Source organism: Papio anubis, chromosome 13, assembly GCF_008728515.1.
Source record: "Papio anubis isolate 15944 chromosome 13, Panubis1.0, whole genome shotgun sequence".
In the NCBI taxonomy this organism is placed as follows: domain Eukaryota; kingdom Metazoa; phylum Chordata; class Mammalia; order Primates; family Cercopithecidae; genus Papio; species Papio anubis.
The window spans coordinates 36,112,856-36,140,644 of record NC_044988.1 but is presented as its reverse complement, the minus strand read 5'-3'; the positions used below and the strand labels follow the sequence as shown (position 1 = coordinate 36,140,644).

Genomic DNA, 27,789 nt, shown 5'->3' with positions numbered 1-27,789 from the left:
ACACATATGATGGCACCAGGTATAGCACTCAGTGCAAGGCTCACATGCCATAAATGTTCGTTCTATCCCATAAGCTGTGTTGTTACTGTTCTTTTCTACGACTGAGGAAAAGGGAGGGTTGACTTACTTTGAGAATGAACTAACAATTTATCACACCCAAGATTTAAATTTTCACCCAAATAAAAGTCCTCAGAATAGATCACACCATTGCACTCCAGCCTGGGTGACAGGAGTGACTCTGTCTCAAAAAAAGAAAAAAAAAAATCCTCAGAATGATTAAAGAGTATGCCCAAGAGATGGAGTCTCCCTCTTTTCTTCATGAGTTTGTACTTCCTGATAAGTAGTGTTGTTGTAACAGAATACCTGAGACTGGGTAGTTTATAAAGAAAAGAGGTTTATTTGACTCAAGATTCTGCTGGCTGGAAGGTTCAAGATTGGGCATCTGCACGTGGTGAGGGCCTCAGGTGGCTTCAACTCACTGTGGAAAGCAGACGTGGGGTAGGAGTGCAAAGAGCTCACATGGTGAGAGGGTACGAGACAGAAACCGAGGAAGCCAGACTCTCTTTTACAACACACTCTCTCAGGAGCTAACTTATTCCCTCAGTGAGAGCTTAACCCGTACAGAAGGGCATTCATCCATTCACGAGGGAGGTACCCCAGAGACTCAAACATCTCCACTAGGTCGCACCCCCCAACACTGCCACACTGGAATCAAATTTCAACATGAATTTTGGCAGAGACAAAACAAACCATAGAAGATGAAACAGGTCAGTTGAACTTCAAAACACAAAACCAAAAGCAAACCATTAACTGGGCATAGACAGAATGGATTACCAGTCATTTTACTACACATAATGAGGTATTATGCTCTGGGATCCGTTCTGGGGGATGGTGACAAAACACCTGACAGCAGAATTGTCTGGCTGACTGCATATCACACCCACCATCACAGCTGGGATGCTTTCTGCTGGGGTCCAATTGGGGAGAAAGTTTCATATCCCTACTTTTGCTCAAGAAAGAGGGGACTCTGTTTATTGCTCTTCATATACAAACTACGGGGTCTCTCATTCTCAAGGATGAAAATTATCCATTCACCGTATTGCAGAAGATCTTGTCAGACATCCTGAGATCTTCGTAAATTCCTAAATTCATGATGCATTCAAACAGAATACATACCTTTTCATGTAAAATGTGCATTCGGATATACAGAAAAAAAACGTATCAGCATGTCCATGCTGGATGGCTAGCTAGGCTCACTCATTATCTTAGTGACGCCCTATACAGCAGCCACAAAAGGCTCAGCAAAACAACTAATTCAATGATCTAGTCTTTTAGGGTTACTAGCAAGTAATTAAAACTGCCAATAGTATATAGGCAAATTGCTAAATCTGAATTTAATAAGATGCCTGGAAAATTACAAAAATATATGCATTCCTTTATAATATAAAGACAGTCATGTGGATTTGATCAAAATTTGCTTGTAAGCTGAAAAATAAAGTGGTCAAACATCATTTATATGTGACTTTCTAAACAAAAGTTTTCATTCTGATTGAGATTAAAGAATACATTATATAAAAATTGCTCAGCAATGCTGGGCACTGTGGCTCATGCCCATAATCCCAGGACTTTGGGAGGCCAAGGTGGGTGGATCACCCCGGCCAACATGGTGAAACCTCATCTGTACTAAAATACACAAAAAAATTAGCCATGCAAGTTGGGACATACCTGTAATCCCAGCTACCTGGGAAGCTGAGGCAGGAGAATTGTTTGAACCCAAGAGACAGAGGCTGCAGTGAGCAGAGATCACGCCACCGCACTCCAGCCTGGGTGACAGAGTGAAACTCCAACTCAGAAAGAAAAAAAATATGTGCTCAGCACTTAAAAGATTCAGATGTTAGAAAATAAGCTCAATAATGACATCCTTTTTCTCCATAAAGTAAGATGCACTACAATCTTTTTATTTGAAGGCAAGATTAGTTCGCAGCTCTTTAGATAGCAAATTCCTGTCTAGAACTGTCTTTTTTAAAAGCTGTCAATGCTAAAATGTTGTTTCTGGTTAACAAAACCCATGTGCCCACATCACTGTGAGTTAGGGTTCCAAGACACCTGCCACAAGTGGAGTTTATTAGATGATAGATGTATGCGTCTCTCTGCACCTCTCTGAGGCTTTTAGCTGTCTCTGACAGACCAACTGTTTGTCAAAGCTTTCCAACAGATCTGACACCAAGCAAGAGTGAACTACAATTTGACGGGCCCTGCAAGGCTAATGGCACCATGTGAGGATATTTTCAAACTTAATTTAAGAATACTTCTCCCATTCACCTGCAGCCTATATCTCCCAAGGGCTGAAATAATGCAGATATAGTTTTATCGCACTGCACACATTTAAAGTCCTCTGAAATGAAAAGTAAAACAAACAAAAAACAGGCAGTAAAACTGAACTGAGATAATCGTTTTCTTGGAAAATACCAGAAACAATTAATTTCTGCATCTCCATGTTTGTTTTCAGCCTCTGAGAATATTAGGAAGCTACCACCACAAAGGTGAGTATAGCTTAGTGGGAGAGAACATGGGAGTTGGGCCAGGAGTCCAGGATTTACACAGCTCTTCAACTATTATCTATATAACATATAAAATAAGAGTTGTCATCATTACTTCATGAGTAAATTATTGAAACTTACTCAGTGCCAACCATTGTGCTAACATCACATATATCTCATTTAATCTGTAATGAGAAAATTATCACAATGAAAAAGCAATAGAAACTGTAATATCTAATTAATGATTCTGACAACAGGATTTTAGCTACGAAATAGCTATCTTACATCGGAACATTCTAAATGGAGGCAGATCTATGCCAAAAGCATCCTAAGAAGAAGATTCCACCCCTCAGAGTCCAGAGGAGAGTAAACACTGAGCATGGGGTGGAATGTTGCTGTCATGATGGACTGTAGCTCTCATCTCCCAAAACGCTTCCCCTTCTCCAATCATCTACATTCTTTCCTCTCACTACTTCTCCTACTACTTTTCTTCACCACTTTGTCCTTCTCCCTACGTCACTGATACACCATTAGTATCAGTCATTTCCACAGTCAATCTAGTAACATTAAAAATATGGTTTCATTGATCATTATACAATGCATACATGTATCAAAACATCACATTTTACCCCATATGTACAATTATTGTACATCAAATGTAAATGAAATCTTTAAAAATATATAGCATTTTTTATTTAATTTTCAAAGTGCAATGTAAACAACATAAAGTTCACCCTTTAGTGTATATACTTCTGTAAGTTTCCAAAAAAGAATACAGTTGTGTACCTCCACCACAATCAAGATATACAACAGTGCCATCAACACAAAAATTATTTGTGCCCCTTCGTAGTCAGCCACTCCACCCATGTATAAGGCACAGCACTAACCCGTTTTCTGTCCTTGTGTGTTTTGTTTTTACAGAATTTGATATAAACAGAATTCAACAGTACGGAGCCTTTTGAGTCAGGCATCTTTCACTTAGGGTAATGAATCTGAGATTCATCCATGGTTGATGAAATCTCTAGTTTGTTCCTTTTTAGTGCTGAGTAGCATTACATTGTATGAAGGTACCATGTTTTGAGAATTCATTCCCCAGTTGAAAAACACTGAGTTGTTTCCATTTTTTGGTGATTATGATATATGTAAACACAAATTTTCATTTCTCTTAAGTAAATTCCTAGAAGTGGGATTGCTGGATGTTATGCTAAATTGTATGTTTAATTTTATAAAAAACTGCCAGGCTGTTTTCCAAAAATGGCTATACCATTTTGCATTATCACAAGCAATTTATAAGCATTCCAGTTGCTCAACATCAGCATCACTACTTGACACTGTCAGTTATCTTAACACTGACTATTCCACTGATGCATAGTGACATATCATTGTGGTTTTACTTACTTTATCTAACAGATAATAACATTAAGCATTTTGTCATGTACTTATGTGCTATCTATGTATGTCCTCTAGTGAAGTGTAAGATAAAATTTTGCACCATTTTTTATAACACTCTTTTTATTGAGTGTCAAGAGTTCTTTATATATCCTGGAGACAAGTTCCTTATCAAGTGTGTGTTGTGCAAATATTCTGTCCCAGTCTGTGGCTTCTCAAACAATGTCTTTCAGAGGAGATCAGGCGTGTTCAGGGTGGTATGGCCGTAGACTCAAACAGTGTCTTTCAAAGAGCAGAAGTTTATTATTTTTATGAGGCTCAATTTTTCAACTGTTTTAATGTGTCAAAATTTTGACCTAATTATCTAAGAAATCTCACAGGGTTTTTGTGACCTAAAACCCATGATCACAAAGATTTTCTTCTATATGTTTTATAGTTTCTGGTTTGATGTTTATGATCTAATTTCAGTTCATTTTTGTACATAAAATGAGTATGGATCAAGATTCAATTTTATGTATTTATTTTCCAAATTTTTCCAACATCACTTAAATAACAAACTAACGGCCTTGGAACTTTTACTGAAAATTATATGACCATATGTGTATATGTCTAGTTCCAAAATCTCTATTCTTTTCTGTTGTTCTGTATGTCTATCCCTTCACCACATTAACTTGATAATTGTAGCACTGAAATCAGGCAGTGAGATTCATCCAATTTTGTTGTTCTTTTCCAAATTATTTTGGCTTTCCCTTTCCACATAAATTTTAGAATCCGATTATCATTTTCTATAGTAAATCCTGCTGGAAATTTCATTAGAATTACATTGAATCTATGGATCAATTTGGTGCAGAACTAATATTTTTAACAACAATGCGTCTTCCAATCAGTTGTAAATTTCTACTTATTTAGCTATTCTTTGATTTCCTTTACTAGCATTTTATATCACATTGTACCCCATATGTACAATTATGGTACATCAAATGTAAATGAAATCTTTAAAAATATATAGGGTTTTATATTTAATTTTCAAAGTGCAATGTAAATAACATAAAGTTCACCCTTTAGTGTGTATACAGATTTTACATATATGTTTTCGTGCTATATCTACGTATTTCATTATTTTGGCATTAATGGAAAGGCATTTTTATTAACTTTCAAATTTTTCATTGCTAGCATACAGAAATACAATGGAATTTTTTGACCTTGTACCCTGAAAACTTGACACACTCATTCATTGGTTTTATTAGCTTTTTTTGTAAATCTTTGGGACTTCATGGAAATAACCATGTCCTCCTCCAATCAGTATGATTTCAATTCATTTTTCTTGCCTTACAGCACCACCTAGGACCTGCATTCAGTATAAGGTTGAATAGGAGTGATGGGAACTGAATTCATTACCTTGTTCACAGTCATAGGGAGGAAAGAATTCAGTGTATCACCATTATGTCTAATGATCGCAGTAGGTATTTTTGTAAGTACGCTTTATTAGAATGAGGAAGTTCTTTCTATGGATAGTTTGCTGTGAGTTTTTATTGGGAATCAATGTTGAATCCAGTTAAATGTTTTTTTCTCCAGTATATTAATCATATGGCTTTTCTTTAGTCTGTTAATATAGCTAATTGCATTGATTGATTTAAAAAAGTTAAACTAGCCTTATGTTCTCAGAATAAACTCAATTAAGTTTTTTATATACTGCTGATTCAGTTTGCTAATATTATGTTGAGGATTTTTTGAAATGTATATTCATGATGAATACTGGTCTATAGTTTTCCTTTTTTATAATGTCTTTGCGAAGTTTGAGTATCAGGGTTATGCTGGCCCCATACAATGAATTGGGAGGTGGTCCCTTCACCTCTAATTTTTTGAAAGTATTTAGGTAGAACTGCTATAATTTCTTCCTTTAACATTTTACATCATAATACTGAAATTTACAATACACCAATGACAGCATCTGGGCCTGGAGTTTTATACTGGAAAGAGTTTTGTTTACAAATTCAACTCCATTAATAAATAAAACACTATTTCTTATTTGTCTATTTCTTGTTGGGTGAGTTTTGATGTTTTGTTTCTTACAAGAAATTTGTCCATGTTACCTAAGTTCCCAAACTGTAACAACTACTTAATGGTTTGATTTTGTCAGTCTGTTTGTTGTTCTCTTTTCCCCTTGTTCTGCCTGCTTTTGATTTATCTAAATTTATTTTTATTTCATTTGATCTCCACTAATGACTTAAATTTGTACCTCTCTTTTAAAAATATTCTTAGTCACACTAGAGTCTATAATACCCAATTACAATCTATCTTCAAATAATATTGTATCACTTCAAATCTGGTGTGAGAACCTTAATATATTCTCAATTAGTCCACCTCATGTCTCACATTGTAATTGTCATACATTTTATTTTCACATGTGCTATAAACCATAATACATTGCTACTATTTTGACTTTACCTTCCCTTTACCCATTTAGGGAGTCACATTTCCTTGTGAAAAAAAAATGACAGCCACATTTCCATGTGATAAAATTACATAAAACTATATACACCTATTGTATCAATGTTAATTTCCTGGTTTTAATATTATACTATAATTATATAAGAAGTAACCAATAAAGGAAATTGAGAGACACAACTTTACAATCATCACAATTTCCTGTGAAACCTGTAATCATTTTAAAATTTAAAGTTTTTTGTTTTGTTTTGTTTTGCTTTTAGACACAGGGTCTTGCTCTGTAGCCTAAGGTGGAGTGCAGTGGTGCAATCATGGCTCACTGTAACCTAGAGCTCCTAGGCTCAAGCAATTCTCCCATAAACCTGGCCTAAAATTTAAAGTTTGTTTAAAAAGTTACATAAACATGTATAAACTTTCCTGGCAATTAAGTATTTGTAATATTCTATGTATGAAAAAATGTGTTGCATGTGACAAAAGCTAACTTTAAAACAACCTTAATATCATTTATTTATAAAATGTAGACTATATATTCATCATTATGTTATTTTAACATCATTTCACTGTTGTAATGGTATTAGTAATGTAATATATCATAATAACAATAAGAAGGAACATTTATTGAGCACTTATATGGCCAGGCACTGGTGGAGTACTCTGTGCTGAATCTTATTTGACACTCAGAACAATGTTAAAAGCTACTATGATGGTGATTCTGATTCTACAAATGCTTCCCTAAGGATGTAAAGAGTGAGAAGAAATGTTCAGATAGAAAGCACGGCATCATAGGCTGGGTGCAGTGACTCACGCCTGTAATCCTAGCACTTTGGGAGGCTGAGACGATCACCTGAGGTCAGGAGCTCAAGACCAGCCTGGCCAACATGGTGAAACCCCGTCTCTACTAAAAACACAAAAATTAGCTGGGTGTGGTGGCATACACCTGTAATCCCAGCTACTCAGAAGGCTGAGGCAGGAACAATTGCTTGAACCTGGGAGAAGGAGGTTGCGGTGAGCCGAGACTGCACCATCGCACTCCAGTCTGGGCGACACGAGCAAAACTCCATCTCAAAAGAAAAAAAAACAGAAAGGGCATCATAAACATGTATGAAATAGAGGAAAAGGAGCCAGCAAAGCCAAAGAACACAACGAGGAGCTGTCAGGAAAATCAGGGACAAAGTTTCAAGGCAGCCAGCGCGTTCTGAAATAATTAGCATGTGGCAGAGTTGAGATGTGAACCCAGGTTGTCTGACTCGAAGGCTTATAACCATTATTATTACATTCAAATGCTTTCATACTTTGCAGCAAATCGTACACCTGAAGATCCGTTGTCACCACCTTCAGTAAAATTCGGGTGATTAAATTGTATACATACAAGCTTTGAAATGAAGCCTGGAAAACTTCTAAGTGAGGGAAATAAGCAAATGTATGTCAAATGTCATGAGGCTAATGGGTTTACAGTGAGACCAAAGAAGGAAAAATACAACTATCCTTAAGAAAAAGTTGATTATTTTTATAAAACAGATTCACATATATGTGTCAGAGTATCAGACCAATATAGTATGCTATTTAAACACTAGTAAATCTAACACAGCATGGTAAAATGCTGCATCCTTCCAAGTTATGTTCTCCACAGAAAAAAGTCAAAACTCGGCTGGGCACGGTGGCTCATGCCTGTAATCCCAGCACTTTGGAAGGCCGAGGCGGGTGGTCAGGAGATCGAGACCATCTGGCTAACATGGAGAAACCCCGTCTCTGGTAAAAATACAAAAAAATTAGCCGGGTGTGGTGGTGGGTGCCTGTAGTCCCAGCTACTCCAGAGGCTGAGGTGGAGAATGGCGTGAACCCAAGAGGCAGAGCTTGCAGTGAGCTGAGATCGCGCCACTGCACGCCAGCCTGGGCAACAGAGTGAGATTCTGGTCTCAAAAAAAAAAAAAAAGTCAAAAATCATTACTCCAATACGTTAACGGCGATCACTTCTTCTGTGGAGTGGCATGAAGCTAAAGACAACTTTCATTTTGGATTTTATACACTTTGGTTTTTAAAAATATTTTGAAGATAAACACGTTACTTTTGTAACTAAAACAATAGGCCTTTGAAAATAAAATATAAAAATAAAGACCAAGAGTCTTATACGATCTATATATTTGAATTCTAACCTCAAATAAGCAAGTCACAGTTAACAGTGCAACTGAGCCTTATCTCCTTTGGAGATGGCCTGCATCTTGTATGTCTCAGGCTGATAACCTAAACTCTGAGCTTGGTCTGTCATTTAAGTGGAACGTCTCTCAGAGAAATAGAATGTGATTCAGGACAAACACATCTTGCTTGCTTGTTTGCTTTCCCCAATGCAGGTGGGCTGTCACCTGCCACATGTACAGCAAGCTGAAGTTAAAAAAAAATGTTGTGCTTTATCTGTGCAGAATGTACGTTGTGGTTATGTTATGCACCACAGCTATGGGAAGTAGGGGTCCCCCATATCAGCCTGAGGCAAGAAGCACAAAAATGATACTACTGTCATACACAGGAAAAAGAGAGTCAATAGTTCATAGGCTATCACTAAGATAAATGGAGTTTTGAAATTAAATGGTGATTGCCCTGCTAAATTGAGAAGCCTGAAAATGCACATATATTAAGTGCTAGAACTGCCAGGAAAAGGAGTGATTTTGTGTTGCCCGTTCCTTCATTTTCTAATTATGAAAAAATAGGATTCTTAGAGAAATATATAAATTTCCTTGTTGTTTCCAAAAATACTTGGGTCACTGATTGCCTCTTGTTTGTAAGGTGACCTGCCAAATAAAGAGTTCTGTAATGTTCACATTATTATACAAAAACTATTTATGAATTGCTTTGAGAAACGTAAGAAGAGGATAATACCAAAAGATAATTATCTCTGGATGCCTTCTTCCTAGAGAAATGTTAAAGCAAATATCTGCAGCAGTACTCAGTTTATGCCTTTTACTGTGTATAATAAAACAAGTAACAACAACAATATAATCTCTGAATTCTTTACAAAAAACTCCAAGACATTATAGTATTTGGAGCAGTACTACAACGAAAAGTGCTTCACGACTCACAGATACTTCATTTTCCTCTGAGCTCTGAATAATTTAAAATTTTATGTTAATAAATACCACTATAAAAATTAAAATTTTGATTTTTTAACAGATGTTTATTGTCATTTCTAAAATGATCTTAAAATAATTCCATCGTAGCTGAAAAATATACACTATTGCTATGTGGAAGAGTATATTTACTTAAATGACCTATGCTACATAAATATCCTGACATTAGGAAACAGAAATGCTTATTATATCTCTGTAAAGAAATACCCGAGAAAAAGGGCTTTATTCTAGCCCTTCTCTTGTGCCTTCCAAAACTACCAAAAGAACAAATGACATCCTTGAAAGTTCTGTAAAATCTTTATCTAAATCCTTTGCAGAGTGGAGAGGGGGATACCATACATCCTTCCAGAATGTAAATCCCATGAGAGGGATGACCTGTCCATCTTATGCCCCCGTCATCGAATGCAAGCCACTATGATCATCTCTGTATGTATTTATTAAATAAAAAACTGATAAATGAATGAAAGAAAAAAGTGCTCTTTATTCTATAATTTTTCTCAAAACCATTGAAATGATGACAAGCTGGAATCCCCAGCTGATGTAATGAAGATGATTTTATTATATTTCAAATATATGCTTTGTGACAGAAATCTTTTTATGTGGATCTCAATTACAGTTTGTTTTTTTTTAAAGCTGTTACCCCTCCATTGTCCCCAAAGCAACAGGTGTCAAATATAGAACTGTGACATCATGAAAGCTAGGAAAAGACCTGTGGATCACAATTTTTTGTCTTTTGCTTTTTCAAACTACAGTCACTGACTTATTACATTTCACACTACTTAGAGTTTTTAGAATTAAATATGGGTCAACAATCACTAAACGCATCAACCAGTGACACTTATTAAAATAAATCATACCAAATGGCCAGCATATTATAAGCTACTGTGACACTACCATTGCTTTCATAAATAAAAAATGAGAATTAAACTTTCACAGTAAAATATTTCACTAGACTACATTGCAAATTTTGACATAGTCGATTCATCATTGTAAAAATCAGATGAGGCTCAGTCAGCTCTGGTCAGAAAGCTCATTAGTCTATTAAAATTATACCTTTGCCAGAACATCATGATTCTTTTTGCTGAAATATGTCTGCTATTAAGTAAAAATATTTCATGACCATACTTTTTTGCTTTGTCCAAAGCAAATAAATGTTTAAAACTGATGACTTTCTAAATTCAATTATGAGCAACAGATGGCTCTAGGAAAAAAAATTTGAAAGTTTTAATTAACCTTAAACACTATTCCTGTAATGAAAAGTAGTCAATTTATTGGACTACTTTTTCCATTTATTTAAGTAAAACATTTTATTACTAAAGAAAGATGGAATATATTTTATACTCCCAACAGAAAAAAAAGTCCACAGTTTAAAATTTTGTTCTAAAGGAAGTTTCATTTCAGAACATTATTAGTAAAAAGAAGACTTCAAATTAAAACTAAAAGGGATTCCGAAATAAATTCATTTTCATGGGTTTGAGAAAAAATCTGTGTAGTTCTTAATGCAAATTCCCTTTCATAGGTGGCCACACATCTTGGCAACAATATACCAGTGTTAGATTATGTTTTCATTGACTGTAGGACACATTTATCTTTCACTAGAACACTGGACTTCCTTCTGGTCTTGTGTTTGTTTTCAATTTATTTAAGTCCCTTTATTCTAAGAGAGAATATACATGAGACTTCCAGAACTCTCATTGTCTCACTTGATTATTCTAAGAGAGAATATACATGAGACTTTCAGAACTTGCATTGTCTCACTTGATTATTATACTTCAAAAGGAGAATGGGTTGATAGATATATTATCATCACTGGCCAAATGGACACCTAGAAGACAGTTGTTCACTGTGCCCTGATAATAATAACTGAACATCACATACCTTCAGTTCCTATTAACCTAAGAGCACTCTGTTAAATAACTACATACCTAGGAGCAGTAAGATTCTAACCCCCTAGCATACCGCTCTTCTGAGCCACACCCAGATGGTCTACAAGGACCCCAAATTAAGAAAGTCCAATATGTACTTCCTCCCACTAAACCCTATGCCTCTCCCGGTAATGAGGAGCCTTGCACATGGCAGGACCAATCACCCAGCTGTTTATGCCAGGACCTTGGCTTTATTCTGTCATGCTCCTTAATGAGTCTGAGTATTCACCAAGCCTGACCACTTCTCTCCAACCTAGGTTCATGCTAAAATCACCTTTCACCTGATTATTGAAACTGACCTTGCTGCCACCATGGTGAGCCACCATATCCCACATATGCATCTTTTAAAATTTTTCTAGGAGCCCCATTTTAAAACTTTAAAGAAAAGGGCGAAATTGATTTTAGTAATATATTTTACTTTAATCTTATAAATCTAAAATATGTTGACAATACAAAAATAATCAGTGAGATATTTTACATCTTTTTTCATACTAAGTCTTTGAAATCTGCTGTGTATTTACACTTACAACGTATCTCAATTTGGATGCTAAATGTTTAAGGGTGGTTACATGTGAAAGGTAGGCTACCAAAACTATAGTTGTATTTAAAGTGCTTCCGTTTTTAAAAGTAGCTGCATCAGATTTTACACAAAGCAAATTTAAAGTTAAATACAATTTGAAATTCAGTTCTTCAGTAACACTGCCACATTCCAAGTGCAGGGTAGCTGTAAGCAGCCAGCGGTCACCACACAGACAGCACAGCTCCAAAAGACCGGAGGCTTCCTAGAACTTCTCAAGACTCAGAGCTCCCTCTTCATGCTTCATGCTCCAGCTCTACTGAAATTTCAGTTCCTAGACCTTACAGTTCTCTCCACTGCCAGGCCACAGAGCATGCTGTTCATTCTTCTGAACCCTCCCTCCCAGCTAGCTCTCCAGGGCTCAGAGTAGGCATTATTAGGCACTGTTTCTTCCAGAAAGTTTTTCTACAGTCTTACACTGCCAACTCTCATGCCCAAATCTAGTAAGGTCCTTCACTACATTCTGCATTTTTACAATAATAAAAGCTTCCACACTGCTGTACAACTGTCTGTCTAACTTTCAATAGCTTCCATTACTCGGTCATATTGTTAACACCAGAAAGCAAGTAACTCTATCACCTAACAACATAGTAAGTCCTCAATAAATAGTTATTGAATAAATGAATAAACAAATGAGAAACCACCAGGAATTCTGCTCCCTCCTTAAAAACATTCATCTGTTCTGATCCTGACAGACCAAACAAGAACTGACAGGAATTTATGCTGCAAGGAGCTGTTGGTCATTAGCCATCGGCAATGAATTCACCGCTTTGTTCTTATAGGGAAGTGATGGTCACAGTCAAGCTAGTATCTTCCATAAATTGTTAGACATCAAAACGTTGAGACAGCAAAAATGTTCAGTTGCAAGCATTATTTCCAGTTAATTTAATTTGCTAAATCCACAACCGAAAGCAATTCAAATTTTTTTTGTCTACTTTGGTCCCCAAAACTAGCCCTTACACTGCCAAAATCTCATGTTTATGATATATTATTTTACTAAAGATATATGGTGAATTCCATTTTTTGCTAAGGTTATTTCATTTCCATAATTATTTATATCCATAAACATAAACAGAAACATTATCTCTAGTTTTAAGAAATTAAAGTGTATTTATACAAAAATTTAATTAAGAGTTTCACAAAGTTTGTGCCTCTTAGGTCTAGTTTTTCATACTTTTTATATATTCTGTTATTACTCCTAAAACAAGGGAAAAATTAGTTTATATTTCTAAATAGTTTCAGAAGTCAATTCCTTCTCAAAGTGGAAAAAAAGAAGTCAATAGCATTGTTTCCCCATATCAAAAACATCAATGGTCACTTCATGGAATTTCTGGGTTAAAAGGCAAAACTAAACACACAGATCTAATTTCACCCCTTCCACAAACTCCCTAAAAACAGTAAAGAGAGTAATTATGTAAGTGTAAGTTCAAATGACGAAAAAAAAAGGGCTGGGCACGGTAGAACATGCCTATAATCCCAGCACTTTGGGAGGCCAAGGCAGGAGGATCACTTCAGCCCAGGAGTTTGAGAGGAGCCTAGACAACAAGGCAAGACCCTATCTCGACAAAAAATAAAAAATTAGCTGGAAATGGTGGTGCAAACCTGTACTTCCAGCTACTCATAAGGCTGAAGTGGGAGGATCACCTGAGCCCAGGAGGTAAAGGCTGCAGTGAGCCATGACTGCACCACTGCACTCCAGCCTGGGCTACAGGGCAAGGCCTTGTCTCACAAACAAACAAAAAGAAAGGAAAGAAAAATTTGGAAGCTAGAAAGTAAAACAAGTGACAACTTCAGCAAAACTGGGAAAGCTGCATACTAAGAAGGCAAAATAAAAAAGCCAAAACCAGACCATTCATACTCCAGGACCTCCCAAAGATATTGGTGATACCAGGTGCGTCTGGAGGTGTTAAAATTAGGGTGGGGGTAAAGTACAGAGAACTGGCTGAAACCTGCTGAACAAGAGGTTAGGTTCCCAGATTCCTTCTTCAGTCTCTGAAACTAAGCAACTCCACTGCCACAAAATGGGGGGGCCGGGGGGGGGGACAACTGAAGGTTTATTCTCAGAGCCAGTAAAAGAGAGGGTCTCCGGAACACGAGGTATTGCTGAGGGTAGAGTCGATATAGGAAAAAAGGCAGACTTAGTGAACTTCTCCCTAAGGAGCACTGAGACCACCTGCTCTCCTGCCTCACTGGGCTCTAAGGTGTCCACAGCCAGGCTTTTACCCTCAATCTGGAGACTGGAAGTCTTCTCTAGAGATACCTGACCAGTATCTCCCCAATGTAACGCCCAGCCAGATCACAATCCTTCAGGTTAACTATCTGACTCAACCTAGAAGCACTTCTACTCAATCCCATTATTAAAAATGGGCAAGTTGGCCGGGCGCGGTGGCTCAAGCCTGTAATCCCAGCACTTTGGGAGGCCGAGATGGGCGGATCACGAGGTCAGGAGATCGAGACCATCCTGGCTAACACGGTGAAACCCCGTCTCTACTAAGAAATACAAAAAATAGCCGGGCGAAGTGGCGGGCGCCTATAGTCCCAGCTACTTGGGAGGCTGAGGCCGGAGAATGGCGTGAACCCGGGAGGCGGAGCTTGCAGTGAGCTGAGATCCGGCCACTGCACTCCAGCCTGGGCTACAGAGCGAGACTCCGTCTTAAAAATAAATAAATAAATAAATAAAAATGGGCAAGCAACCAGGGATTATCAGACATCCAAGCACAGCCTCATGGAAGATAAACACCAAATCAGGTAGACAACAGGCAGTCAAAGACTGTAACAGGATAGAAGATTCTGGGACAGGTTTCTCAAAAGACATGAAATTGATATGCATCCTGGTGTACCTGAATACCTTGGGAGAAGATGGTATTCTATTCAGATAGCATGGCTCAACTGTGAACAAACTGTGTTTACAAAGCAATAATAACATAAATCCTCAACTACCTATCCAACCACTGTATGTAAAATGCACAGAACACTACCGGAGAGAGGAGAAGGGCACATCTCTGTAGTGCAACTGACCGAAGCAAACTGAGCTAAACCTTCCCCTCTCCAAAACCAGGGTCGTTTCGGAGAGGGGTCATAGGTCATGCTTGAGACTAAAAAACAAATATAGGCATATTATTTAGCTCTTTAGAGGCAAATGACAATAAAGAGATGGATGGGAGGATGGATTGAGAGATACAGACAGACAAAGATAGTTGAATGTGGTTTCCTTTGAGGAAAGAGAAGTAAGGAGAGTAGGAGAAGAGGAACAGCTGTCTTTCACATTATAAGTTGTAGAAGGACTTGACAACTTAAACTATCTCTCAACAACCTAAAACAAATATGCATGCCCACACAACTGCTATATCAAAAGTCTACTCCTTTAAGAAATAAAATCCTGGCCAGGTGCAGTGGCTCACACCTGTAAACCCATCACTTTGGGAAGCCAAAGCGGGCAGATCACGAGGTCAGGAGACTATCCTGGCCAACATGTTGAAACCCTGTCTCTACTAAAAACACAAAAATTAGTCGGGTGTGGTGGTACGCACCTGTAGTCCCAGCTACTCAGGAGGCTGAGGCAGGAGAATCGCTTGAACCCGGAAGGCGGAGGTTGCAGTGAGCCGAGATCACGTCACTGCACTCCAGTCTGGCAACAAAGCAAGACTATGCCTCAAAAAAAAAAAAAAAAAAAAAAATCCTGCTAAAATGTCGTCCCTGATTTAGAATTAGTATTTACTCACCAGCTTCTATCCTAGGAGCTACTGGGTCAAGAGAAAGGGAAAAGAACAGTTAACAGTTTCAAATTAAATTCATAGGAAGCAGTTAGAAATCAGTAAACCCAAATATGTAACAAGGTATACAGACAGTATGCAATAGCTGTCCCTCTCCTCTGTTCTCCACGTTCTTACCAGTAAGAAGGAAAAAATCCATGACAACAACATTAAAATAAGGAACAAGAGAAAGCAAAGGCCATGTGCCTAAAATGGTGGAAGACAGAACGATTCCCTTCCACCTGAAAAGTTGCAACATATCATAAATAATAAATAAACAAAATCATTGCAAGGAATGTGAGAACACTGGAGTGAAGAAGAAAGGATACTATATTATGAGGGGATTCCCTCTCTATTCCAGTGGTTTTCAAACTTGTTGGTATCAAGACTCCTTTATATTCTTAGATGTTATTAAGGATCACAAATAACTTCGATTTATGTGGGCTTTATCTAACATACTTTTCACATTAGAAATTAAAACTGAAAATTTTTTTAAATATTTATGAGTTCATTTAAAAATAACAAACCCATTACGTAATAAAGTATTTTTATGAAAATAACTGTATTTTCTAAAACAAAAAAAAAAACAGCTTGAAGAGTGGCACTGTTTTAAATTTTTGCCAATCTCTGCCTAGTTTAATAGAAAAGAGTTTGATTCTCATATCTGGTTCAGCATTTGATCTGTTGTAATATGTTGTTTGGTTTAAGTACATGAAGACTATGCAGTTTCACACACATAAATACTTGGAAAAGGAGATGTATTTTAATAACCTTTCCAGATAATCACGGACATTCTTCATGATACTTCAACAAAACTTAAATGGTAGTTCCTAAAGGTAATTAACTTTTCATACTACGTACTATGGTAGCTTAAAATCCACTAGTCTATCAGGCATTTGGAACAGACAGTTTACCCAGGCATAATTTGGTAACATCATGCATTGGTCATTTAGAAAATACTCTCAAGGGCTGGGCACAGCGGCTTAGTCCCGTAATCCCAGCTACTCAGGAGGTCAAGGCGGGAAGACTGCTTGAGCCCAGAAGAGCTCGAGACCAGCCTGGGCAACACAGTGAGACCTCATCTCTACCAAAAAAAAAGTTTTAAATGAGGTGGGAGGATCGCTTAATCCCAGGGGCTAGAGGCTGCAATGAGCCGTGATGGCACCACTGCACTCCCACCTGAGTGACACAGCAAGACCCTGCTCCAAACACAAACAAAAAACAGAAAATACTCTGAGTTACACCAATCTTCCAAACGTTGGCATATTTCATGACAAAATATCAAAGTCTATATTAATTAATATCACCACTGATCTCATTTAAAAGGCCTGTAAGTACTGGGAAATTATCACACTGATGGATACAAATTTTCTAAAATTCCAATTTTCACATAGAAAGCTCAAATTCTATCACAGGCAACAAATCTTGTCATTCACTTTTTAGAAAATGTCTGCCAAATACATAAATCAAAGTAATTATTGTTTGGCATTCATTATAGCCAAAAAAAAAAAAGTTGCATGAAAAAGCTGGTAGTACAGCATGCAACTCAAACTATCACTAAAATGTGTTACCTCAAGGCCATGATATATTATAGCAGGTAGTGGAAGTGCTTTCAAAGTGTATTTCCTATCGTATCGCACAGAATGTAAACAAGGCACACATTCAAGAATCAAGACTTAATATAATTAACCATTTTAAATTTCAAGGACCTTCTTAAGTGAAACTGGCCTTTTTTTTTTTTTTTTTTTTAATGCCAGGTGCATGGCATTGGAGAATACAATGGTTACTAGTGCAATTTGATGCCTTGGTTTGATGTATGGTAAGTGCCAGCCATTTTCAACAGTGAGCTGCGGCAAGCTTGTACAAGCTCCTGAGAGTGACTGCTAGATCTTCGAGAATTTTGAGAGCTGGCTCACATCATATTGGTAGTTTGAAACTGGACATAGTGAGAGTATTTCAACCAATGAAATCTGCAAACACTACAAATGAGGGGCTTTTTTCTCCTTTTCTAGAAGAGCTGTTTCTTATTTACTGCCACATCAGTAGCTTCACCAGCCGTTGCACTTGCATCATTAGTCGAAAATTAAACGCCTTAGGATGTCTGAAAAGGGCTTGGAAACAGAGTCTGCTGATCACACTTTGAGAACCACAGTTCTGTTCCAAACAGTGATTTGTCCCCCAAAGGCAAAATGGCTCAGCCAAGATACCATAGCAGAGACTGAACTCTTCTGACTGCTGGCCCCTGTGCTTTCAAAGAATCCCAATTCCTTCTGAGAGGCTGTCCAATTCATTTCCTCTACAAGAAGGGAGAAAAAGCCAGAAATGGATGAGAGGGTATCCTGGTAAATAGCAGTACTCATGGGTCACAGTCATTCCCTAGGCCCCAAACTGCTTAAGACTCCCAGCTGCACCATGCGAGGAAATGGCATTTTTAGCAAAACTGTCCTGAACAAGATTGCTTTTCAACATGCAATCTCCGTGCTCAACATGAAGCAAGAGCTGTATTTCTGAACTTCTGTTTTAGAGAATATCAACCTATTCATCGTATGGTTTTCAGCAATAACTGCAGGGGAAGTTGGTGAAATCTCAGATTTTTGCACAAGAGCCCTTCTATGCCCTGCTCCCTTGGAGATGACAGAACACTCCAGTTTAATGGGACTCCATTCAAAGAAAATTCCTGTAGTTTACAAACTGCCCAGAGGCTGTTTAAAATACAGTTATGTTCGTAACAGTGTTAGAAAAATAAAGGGGAAAAAAATCACTTAAGAGAATAATAGCTAATACTGCTAACGTTCTTTGAGTGCAAACTATATGTCAGACTGTTAACGTTTTCATTTCATCCTCACAACCACCATAGTTTACAGATGAGCTTCAGACGGTTAATCTGCATAGCCAAGGTTGCCCAAGTGGAGGATACAGGGCTCAGGCAGTCTTAACCCAGAGCCTGCACTCTCCATCTCAACCGAAGGGAGGCTTCTTATAATTACGTGATCTAAAGCGTGATACAGATGAATGCAGAGAAACTTTGATATTGAGATCAATAAATCCAGTCCATGACTGGCTAAAACAGTCCTAGTATCTGTGTCTAACCAGGAGCTCATGTTAAAGACCTCACTTAATTGTGGGACCACACCTAAAATATACCACAGTGAAATTATAACTCCAAGTATGAAAATGTTCTCACTTTACACAAAAAGCTTTTTTTGTGGATTTTTAAAACATACCCTTCTGAGGAAATGAATAACCTAATTTACATTAAAATATGAAACAAAGAAAAGTAACTAAGTCCTGACCCCCTTCTTCTCAGAAAAACAAAGAATAATGAATTCTTTGTTATACAACAATGACCGTACCTTTCCAAAACTATAATCTCTCTGCTTTCAATCACTGTTGACCAAGCAAAACCCTACAGACTGTTTAGAGCTGTCTAACAGATGCCTCAGTTTGGTATGTTTGTTGGTATTGACCCAGGCAGTACCAGAGTGAAAGGAGTGACCCTGTCTCTGAAACTCCAGCCTGGCTCACTCACTCAATTAAAAGATCCGTCAGTAATCACTACTCACACAGACAAGATCAGAAAAAACTGGACCATTCAGCAATGCAAGTAAGAAAATAAGAATATTTTTTCACAACACTCTTTAATCATGAATTATCTGAAGTTCTACTTATCTGTCTAATAATGTTTTTTAAATTAGTCCTCAGGGAAAAAATGACTTCAAAACTGAAAATTTAAAGGCTCCAATCAATTTCCTTTTGCCTCACAGTTTTTCTCTCAACAGATAAAGAAAAATCCATAGTAACAAGATAACATTTCATGCATTTACACATTTCCTCCTATAGACATCTACAGCCTTCAGAAAGTATATTATTTGTAGTCATGCCCATCTGACATTTTCCATTTTACTCAAAAGATTTTATGGTTTGGTATTACAGCAATATACAAATTTGACAGCTTGCAATAGGATCTAGTCCCTGTAGCAAATCATTCTGACAGTTAAGTACTATACAGCTACTAATGTACTATTTTTTTTGCACTACACTTATTTAAAAACCTTACAAAGTTGGAGACATGTGTATGTTGAAATCCTGAAGACATTATCTTAATGATGTTATATAATTTTATACTGGCCGTATTAAATAATAGGACACCATATATCATACCACAACCATCTCATCTGTAGTATAGTATCTCTTACTCCTCCTTTAGAATAGTTCACTATTCAAAGCACATTTTGTGCACATTAACATTACTGATCACTGTTTAAGCAATAAGTTTTCTCATTATTGTCAATGTTTATTATTTTCTTAGAACTTATCCATCTTTAAAAATACCTGAGCCTGTGAATAAATTGGTACATGAGTTAATGTGGACCATAATGACTTTTTCTGATTGCCTTTACAACACCACTTCTTTTCTTTTAGCATGATGAAAGATAATCAATGTCTCTACATTTCCTAAAATGCATTAACAGAGGCCCTGTCAAATACAACCTTGATTCCTTTAGAAAGAAAGCCAAGTTGCTCATGAACATTGCTATAACATTAACTAAATAGAACTCTGAGTTATCTCACAGCACAAGAGGCAGAGCCCATCTTTATCTCTTAATAATTCTATTTTTAGTATTCAGTACATCTGATAACATGAGTCAAGTTAGCAAGAGAACATGCGCCTTCATCTAAGAAACAGGAAGCGTGATTGTATTTTTCCCCCTTGATTCAACTCTTGAGATGGAATATCACAGTGAAACTACTCTATTTTCAGAATTGATGTACCTTTCAAAACTATAATCTTTGGCTTTCAAGTTCACTATTATTTGCCTTCAGGTACAAATTTTAAAGTGTACAGAGGCTTCTAAGCAGAATAGTATGGTCTCAGCCAGATACTGAAAGGCTTGTAGCTCAGTCATCATTGCAGTGTAAATTCCTTTTCAAAATAATGTTCTTCATTCAGAGAACACTTGTGCCTGTGCTTCGTGCACTTGTCAAATACAAATCAGAGGTCATCAAGTGCCCAGGGGCAAATTCTGCTATTCCAAAATTCATTTCTCCCTCTATTTGCTTGTAGAAATAGGATTTCAAATGTAAAAATCCTAGAAAGGAATAAAGATACAGAAACCAAAGGCACCATGCTACACCACTGTGAGGACAGATGCATTTGTGACCAATGAACGATGCCAAGTTTTTTGTTTTTGTTTGTTTTTTTTTTTGAGATGGACTCTCGCTCTGTCGCCAGGATGGAATGCAGCGGCACGATATCGGTTCATTGCAACTTCCGCCACCCGGGTTCAAGCAATTCTCCTGCCTCAGGCTCCCGAGTAGCTGGGACTACAAGCAAGCACCACGCACACCTGGCTAATTTTTGTTTTTTTAGTAGAGATGGGGTTTCACCAAGTCGGCCAGGCTGGTCTCAATGCCAAGTTTTTTTATGCAATGACGGCAATCAAAACAGACATCCACTGCACTGAAAGATGTGATTTAATATTTAAATATTCATACAACAGCCTATTTGAAAACTTTATCTCCAAATAGAGTATTTAAAACTAATGGTTGCATTTAGGGTCTGCTACAACTTCCTAAGATTTCTTAAAGCCCACAAACCTGCTTTGCTAGCTTACTTACAAAAATACCACAGATCTTTAATTAATTTAAGCTGCAGGAAATGATCAATGTATACAATAAACATTCATGGTAAACATACAGCAACTACCAGAAATCCATACTATATTTTTATTCCTTTTGCTAGATTTTTAAAATGTCCTTCTCTTAAATTTTATAATGAAATCTAAGATTTTTACGGTGATCTGCTTCCAAACCCTACCGCCTTCTTCCTTCTGTGTGATCATACTACAAAAACATCATTTGTTATCTCTAAAGTCCCATCCTTAATTCTTCTTCCTGATTATTTTTAAATTGTAAAAACAAAATAGGCCATTCTGTCTTAATATGTGTTTTATACATCTCGAGGTTTCTTTGTTTTGTCTGTGCACAATTTTGCTCTTCTTCCAGAGATTCAGTTATGACTATGGCTAATCAATCATACTAGTAGAGAAAACAAGACAGAAAGAAGAAAAGGAAAAAATTCTGAATAAATTCTAAATCTATACCACCTGGGGTTAATTCTTTTCTTTCAAGTCCTCCAAGTGCCTCAGGCACACCAATCACCTGTGACTTCACACAAATCCCTAGACGGGCTATCCCTGAAGCACACTTACATGGGAAGAAGGAAATGTCCTCAGTAGCCTCCTATTGTACTACGAAGTGCCAATCCTCGCATATTCTTTTGGTGAACAGAGAAGGTGCTGCAGGGCACAGGGAAGGGGTTTGCAGTAATAGGACTTGCGGTAAGGATTACTTTTCCCATACAGTGAAGTCATTCAGAAGCAAAGCAATTTATTCTAACGGGCAGGTAATAAAAATACTATAATATAAAACCTGCATTAAATATCAGAAGAATCCTGAAGCTGACAGGGAAACTGGTTCTTCCTTTAGGATTGGTTCTTCCTTTAGGAAAACACACATTAAGATAGAATGGCCTATTTTGTTTTTACAATTTAAAAATGATCAGGAAGAAGAATTAAGGATGGGCCTTTAGAGATAACAAATGATGTTTTTGTTGTTTGATCACACAGAAGGAAGAAGGTGGTAGGGTTTGGAAGCAGATCACCGTAAAAAGCTTAGATTTCATTATAAAATTTAAGGGAAGGTCATTTAAGGATATGACAGTCCTTAGCCCATTCAGCTAACTTTTCATTTCTTAAGATTTGTTAACATTTTTATTTCTTCCCTGTAACAGGATGACTCTACTTAACAACCTGGTAGTTTTGGATAGCAACCTGTAGCATTTTTTTAGCTGGGCAGCAATTACTTTAATTACTCCACACAAAAGTGAAATATTGTTAAAGAAAAGGAAAGAAAAAACAAATTTAATTGGATGGAGATCACTACAGCCAAAATTATTTTTCATTAAAATGTTTTAGGTTTTTAAAAGTTAATTATTAAAGTATTTAAAATTGGACACAGAAATACAAGAAAACAGAATGTCTTGAAGATAAGTCTAATGCCATCATTGTTGTCCATTTAATTGTATGATGAACAAAAGCCACACCCGTGACATTATCAAGCAAGGTGGTTGGATGAGCTAAGGATCTCCATGAAGCACACACCATTTTGGGATCAACAAATCCACAGAAGAGCACCAAAAGACTTGTTTTCCATTTGTCGTCATTTTTTAAAAACTGGCCATTATACATAAGAGGAAAAATCTGCTCAAGTAAACAAATCCTTTCCTGTATCCTCCACAAAATTCTCTTTGCACAAATAATTTAACAGAGGAGCTTTTCAAAAGTTGTAGGCTGAAACTCTGAATAAATAAAAGACTAACAACAGTGTTACCAAAATATTCAAATACCTCTGCATAAATTCCAGTATTTCATATTCTAGAAAGACTGCTAATAATGAGCATTTTAAAAATAAACAGCCTTCATATATTGGAAGACATTTTAAACTTACGCTTACCAGTCATTCTATTAGCCTCTTGCAGTTACTAGCTTTTACTACTGTTGTTTATTACTTATTCAGAAAAACTCTAACTTGCCCCAAGGGAAAGCAGCTCTTTTTATACAGCTAAATGAAAAACTAAACTAAAAAGCTGTCCCCTTTGGAATTCAACACTTCGAATGCATCACGAGCAGCACTTTCGATGCCCTACTGCCATCCCTTGGGCTAAAGCACCCCAGTGTACAACAATCTCTCGCTCGTGCTCTCTCTCTGTCTGCAGGTGTGGCCAGAGCCCTGGTGAGGCACTAGAGAAGGGAAGTGGCAGTTTAAGAGCAACGTAAGAAACTGGTGCAGCAGCACCACCTGGTGGGTACTGAAGAGATGCAGCCCTTGCTGCTGCTTCAGGGATGAACCACTTGTCCACTCGGTTTTCAATCCCCAGCTGACCAAAAGTTCCAAGATCAGAATTTTCAAACAACAAGACGAGTACTGCATGCATGTTTCATAGGCTCTCTGGAGTACTGCTGGGCTCTACAATTTAATCATATGTCCCCTGTGATGCAGATAAGTTAAATAATGCCTTGCTTTAGAGCAGTATGCAGAGACATGTGTGAATTCTCTACCGTTACATTTAAAGGAGAAACCGTTGAAAGGCACAGGCCATTTGTTATTGTCTGCTCACACTTCTCCAGCCACAGTCATTTTAAGCCTGAAGCACAAATAATGAATAATGATTTACTGCCTTTTATTCATTTCATAAATATTTACTCAGTGACTACTATGTGCACATACACATATATCACAGAATTTTAATCTTAGGTGAAACTCTATTAGTATTCAATTTGGTTGTTCAATTTCTGCAAGAACAGGTAATGTTAAATTGCTAAATCAGACTATATGATTAATAAGTACATAGTAGCTAATATTCACATGTTACCAGGCTTTATTGCTTTGCTGACGAAAAAGAAATTTCGATTTGAAAAAAGAAAAAAATTCCAGGATTGTTTTTCAAAACATTTAATAATTTCTGTTCTGTCAGTCTTGAATTCAGTTCTTCCAACCAAGATATTCTGTAAAAATGGCAAATATTGAAAATGTTCTCTTTCTGTCTATATGTTCGCTGTAGACCCATGGGTTCTTAAATGAGGGTGATTTTGCCTCCCAGGGGATGGCTGGCAATGCCTGTTTGGTGAAGGATGCTGGAATCCTATGATGCACATGACAGTCCTCCACAACAAAGAATTATCTGCTGTAAAATGTCAATAGTGCCAAGGCTGAGAGAACAAAAACTGTGTCTTATTCAAAATGTACACTACATGGCAAGATAAGTGATAATTGTTTGGTGAAATAAATTGATTATGATATCTAAACAATTCTTATTATTTTCCAGTTGTATGAACAGGAAGGCAGAGTGGACAGTCGAGTTCAGAAAAGGAATGCCCACAGCTCCAGAAAAAATACTGAAACTGACACTAGCAGACACATATATATTTATGAAATAGGCAGAATAAAATAGCTTACCTGGACTTACTTTGGCCTGGATGAAATACCACACAAAACTACTCTGCTTTCCTGCCGGCCATAAACTTGTTAGATTACCATTTAAACTTCAGAAGAATGCCTATGTCAGGAAAGTGTACCCTTAACAACATACAGGCAGAGCATCCTATTCCCTGGAAAGGTGTGCTTCATTCCCCACATAAGTAAACTGTATTATTCAAAGCCAGCCTCTCTGAGTCTGATCACCACGGAACGTCAGTGAAGACTGGGGCACAGACGACGGACTGCAGTGGACTCACAAGGATGATGATTCCTTCCTGAGGACTCTTGGTGAAAAAGAATCCAGACTTCTGGTCATTGCCCCTGCCATACAAACTGAGTAATTCTTCCCCCCAACTGAAGTTGCTCCTCGTATTATTATTCTACTAAAGATAACGACTATAAGCATTTTGATGAGGATCATTCTAAGAAACTTTCCATAAATATAAAATTATATGAAAAATAATCTGGTCTATAGGCTGCTATTTTCATCCAAAAATATTTCACAGATCTCAGTTTGTATCTGTAACCACAGCTCTATGTTATCATTTGAATAGATTTTAGGTGATCCGACATTCAGTTAAGACATGCTCTTCTAAAGGTACCGATCATTTAAGGATGGAAACGTTTCATGAGAAACCTGTGATATGCGCGATCAAGATGAAGCACAGCATTGTGAGGAAAGCGACAAGCTTCACCATTCTAGACATAACAGCCTGACTGTGGATGAAATAATCCTGCTGCCCTTCCCTGCTGTTCTCTCAAAAACCCTTTGGGACTGATGCAGGTAACGTTAAATCTTTAAGGAAGCATTTATGGACTAGAGAAGCCAAGACATAGGCCCGTGGAGGCAGCCTCAAGAGCAGTGACTACTCCCTCTGAGGGTACTGCACTGGTAACAATGCAGACACAAAGGTGATTTTAAAAGGTGGTGATAGGATTTTGACAAATATATATTACTTTTATAATCAGGAAAAAAAAATTGAAATGTTAACATTTGTTAATATTTGTCACACTAAACATTAAATTATTTAACATGTGGTAGTTCAACTGTTTTCTGGATATCATGTCTTACAGTCCTAATTCTTACAAACCTTTTGTTTGTTTTTTGGTGTCTTTTTTTTTTGGGGGGGGTAATCTGGGTATGAGATTTTAAGCTTTCCTATGGAAGTCCAGGAGCTGAAGAATTATACTGCCTTCTTACTTCTTCTGACAGTCACTGTGACCTCTAGAAAGCCATTTAAATGCCCCACTCATTTCCATTTTAGGATACAAAACTTCCAACTACACATGCTAAGCATCCTAAGCCCAACACTCACATCAGCCCACAGCAATCTTCAGTTCCGTGAAAGGCCCACATATTTCCTAGTGAAGTGAAATTCTTGATGGAGGTATGATGGCAAATAACAGTGTTCACTTTCACTTCTCAGAAAACAAAATACAGGAGACTAGACTGTGAGTTCCTGCAAGAGAGGCCCAGAGATGGCACACCCAGCTCCCCATTGGGGCAAAGAACAGTGGGAAAACAAGCAACAGTCAAGAAGAAACAGTCATAGCGATGGTGCCTGAGATGCAGTACAGTGGAAAGACCTTCAGTGGAAAACAAGGACTCAGGCAATTCTAGAGTTTTAGGTCCACCTGTAAGACGTGCTCCAATACATTAAGGTCATGCAGTTGTACTCTGGGGAATGTTCTAATTAGGTATATGCAATATAAGGGTCTAAACTAAAGATCTGTTGGCTCATAATTGAACAAAACTACAAAGTTACTTCAATGTTAAAGACAATAAAGACCTATATTTTCAATGAAAAATACTCTTAACAGAAACCAACGGGAAGATTTTTACACAGTTTCTGAACAAGTCAGAGAGTTTGGCCTATTAAGTGACTTGTACCTATTCAAGAGTGAGAAAATATTTTCGTAAAAATAAAAGCCTCTTTATTTCTCTGTGTGTCTCTTCTTGGAGAAGAGATAATGAAATTAGGTTAGATACATTTTGCTAGATTAAGACCAACCAAAGAGAGTCAAGTGAGAAAAGTGAGAAAAATCTAAACAATTTAGTTAGATGGCTCAGCTCCAATACTGACAAATCTTACCAGATAACCTATAGTTTGAAAGTTCACATTAATTCAGGAAATGTATTACTATCTTTTTCCTCATTTCAGACAGAATTTGAGGAAGATTATATGCAGACTTACAATACAACAGGAAAAGATTGTGTAAGAATAAATAAATTTAGGTTAAAGGAAAATAAGGGTAGAAAAGTAAAAGGAAGCTAGGAGAAAATATATCTTGGGAATGTGTGCATTAATGGAAAAATTCAGAACTTGAAATTAACACTGATTTATGAGATAAAAAAGAAGCTTTGCCACTCACCAATTTTAACCTCTGTAAAGGTATTCTGCCTACATCTATTTGTGTCCTTTCTGGGACATTAGTGAATCGAACTTCTGGGACCGCAACGGCGCACATGACATGGGCCCACCTACAGGAAAGGAGACATTAAACATAAACAAAAGTTCCCTAAACTTACATACTTCAACTTGGTGATGCCAGTTCTCACAGATGGGAAATACACAGATGAGCAAGAAAGCCAAAAGCCTAAATCCATCACGAACAGATTCCGAACTGTAAACCTGCTGAATGATACCTGGACAGACTCAGTACCACAGCTGCCCAACAACATTGTGCCATGAAGAGCTGGTAAAGGCCCAGTACTCTATCCTATCAAAGTGCATATATTTTTCTACACTTGATCTGCAAAACACTGAAACGTAGGTTTCTTATTTCACGTGATGCTGGAATATGCATGTGCTTAATGTACTTAAGCTAATCAATATGTGCCAAGAGATTAGTTCAATTAATAAAAGGTATGAACTGAGTATAGCATATAACCTTTTTAAATAATACAAATGTCATGAAGCAAATTTGTTCAAGTAGCAAAAGTTCTCCAAAAGAATTAATGCTAATCTTTAATTATATTGTTTCTCGCTGCAATCTTAC

At 37.2% G+C, this 27,789-nt stretch overlaps 1 protein-coding gene across 8 annotated transcripts in view; it reads right to left on the bottom strand.

The window, feature by feature from the left end:
• The window catches only part of KDM4C (lysine demethylase 4C), a 425,827-nt gene that overhangs the window by 98,559 nt on the left and 299,479 nt on the right, over positions 1–27,789 (bottom strand). For 6 of the 8 annotated variants that reach the window (XM_009188789.4, XM_021927833.2, XM_021927834.2 and 3 more), the window contains one exon: positions 27,163–27,271. The exons of the other annotated variants lie outside the window; for them this stretch is intronic. In XM_009188789.4, the coding sequence (XP_009187053.1) occupies positions 27,163–27,271 (109 nt within the window). The remainder of the gene's footprint in view (positions 1–27,162; positions 27,272–27,789) is intronic. 8 annotated transcript variants of the gene reach the window in all.